Source organism: Fukomys damarensis, unplaced genomic scaffold (genome assembly GCF_012274545.1).
Source record: "Fukomys damarensis isolate Sample0158 unplaced genomic scaffold, DMR_v1.0_HiC HiC_scaffold_11, whole genome shotgun sequence".
Classification (NCBI taxonomy): Eukaryota; Metazoa; Chordata; class Mammalia; order Rodentia; family Bathyergidae; genus Fukomys; species Fukomys damarensis.
Window position 1 is genome coordinate 48,107,019 of NW_022900923.1, and position 1,179 is coordinate 48,108,197.

At 55.0% G+C, this 1,179-nt stretch overlaps 1 protein-coding gene across 1 annotated transcript in view; it reads right to left on the reverse strand.

The window, feature by feature from the left end:
• Positions 1–587: 587 nt before the first annotated feature.
• Positions 588–1,179, reverse strand: part of Rd3 (retinal degeneration 3, GUCY2D regulator) — a 6,221-nt gene continuing 5,629 nt past the window's right edge. The window contains exon 3 of the mRNA XM_033761989.1: positions 588–816. Within this exon, the coding sequence (XP_033617880.1) occupies positions 588–816 (229 nt within the window). The remainder of the gene's footprint in view (positions 817–1,179) is intronic.

Sequence of the window (1,179 nt, forward strand, 5' to 3'; positions counted from 1 at the left end):
GGGAAACAGGAGCTCTCGGGGCAGCCTCCTCTGGGCCTCCCTCCAATGACCCTGGACTCCCTGCCCCCTTTACAAGCCGTCTCTGCCGGCTCCCGGGAGCTCCGCTTGGGGCTCTGTCTGTGCTTCTCCATTCCTTTGCGTGCTGAGAGCCTTCTCTGCCTGGTGGCTCTGTTTCCTTTCTGCCTCTCAAGTCTGTCCCACCCACCTGGGTCATCTCCTTTCCAAGGATCACTTCTGTCTGCTCCAGGATTGTTTCCTCCTCCTGTGCTCATCATAACTAACGTACACATAACTAACCAAACAGCAGTACAGAACTCCCGTATCTACAGTATGGCTACTGAATGAACGTGTTAATGTCTTCCAAGTATGTAGGTGTTTAAGGTATAGCTTCCACTAATTATGTTAATAAGCCAACCAACTCCTCCAACTTGATAACACTGGACGAGAGGCCTCCACCACCCTGTGATTCTCTGCCCAGATTCCAGTGAAAATAATCCAAACCCAGACCATCAAAGAGGAATTACTTCCCATAGAGCTTGGTCAGGGAATAGATTCCCCTTGGTGATCTGTGTCCTCCTGCGTTTTATTTAGACACTCAAGATCCACGTGCATTTCTGAGCATACAATGGTCGTCTGGGGCAGGCCCCGCCTCCTTTCCCTGCCCACACTTCGTGCTCAGAGAAGCAGGACAGCTCCTGGCCTTCCATATCCTGGGAGGTGCCGGGCGGCCCTTCCTGGGTGCAGGTAGCGGGAGTGTCTGCGTGCCAAGGGCGTGGCCGGACAGTTGTCTCAGGTGCTTGTATCCTGAACAAGGAACTGTGCCGGACACATGAAAATGGTAAGAAAGGCAGACATTTATTACAGGAAAGTACCCTCCACAGAGGGGGGCATCCAAAGGAGCAAACTCCAGAGCAAGTTTGCTTCAGAGTGGCCCCTTCTACTTTAGGTTTTGAGACATCATTGGGACCGTTCCCGTCTTGGGGTCTAGGTGTCACCTAAGGGGACCCTGTCCAATTAGTCCAGTTTCTGCCTCAGAGCCGGTGGAGGGTGGAGGGGACACCACCATGGGACGGCATGACGATGGCCTCGGCTCCTCCAGCGAGGCCAAGGAAGTGACAGGGTCCGGCTGCGGTGAGCGCGGGGTGCGCTCCGCGGGGGGGAAGCTCCCCGCCTGGGGAG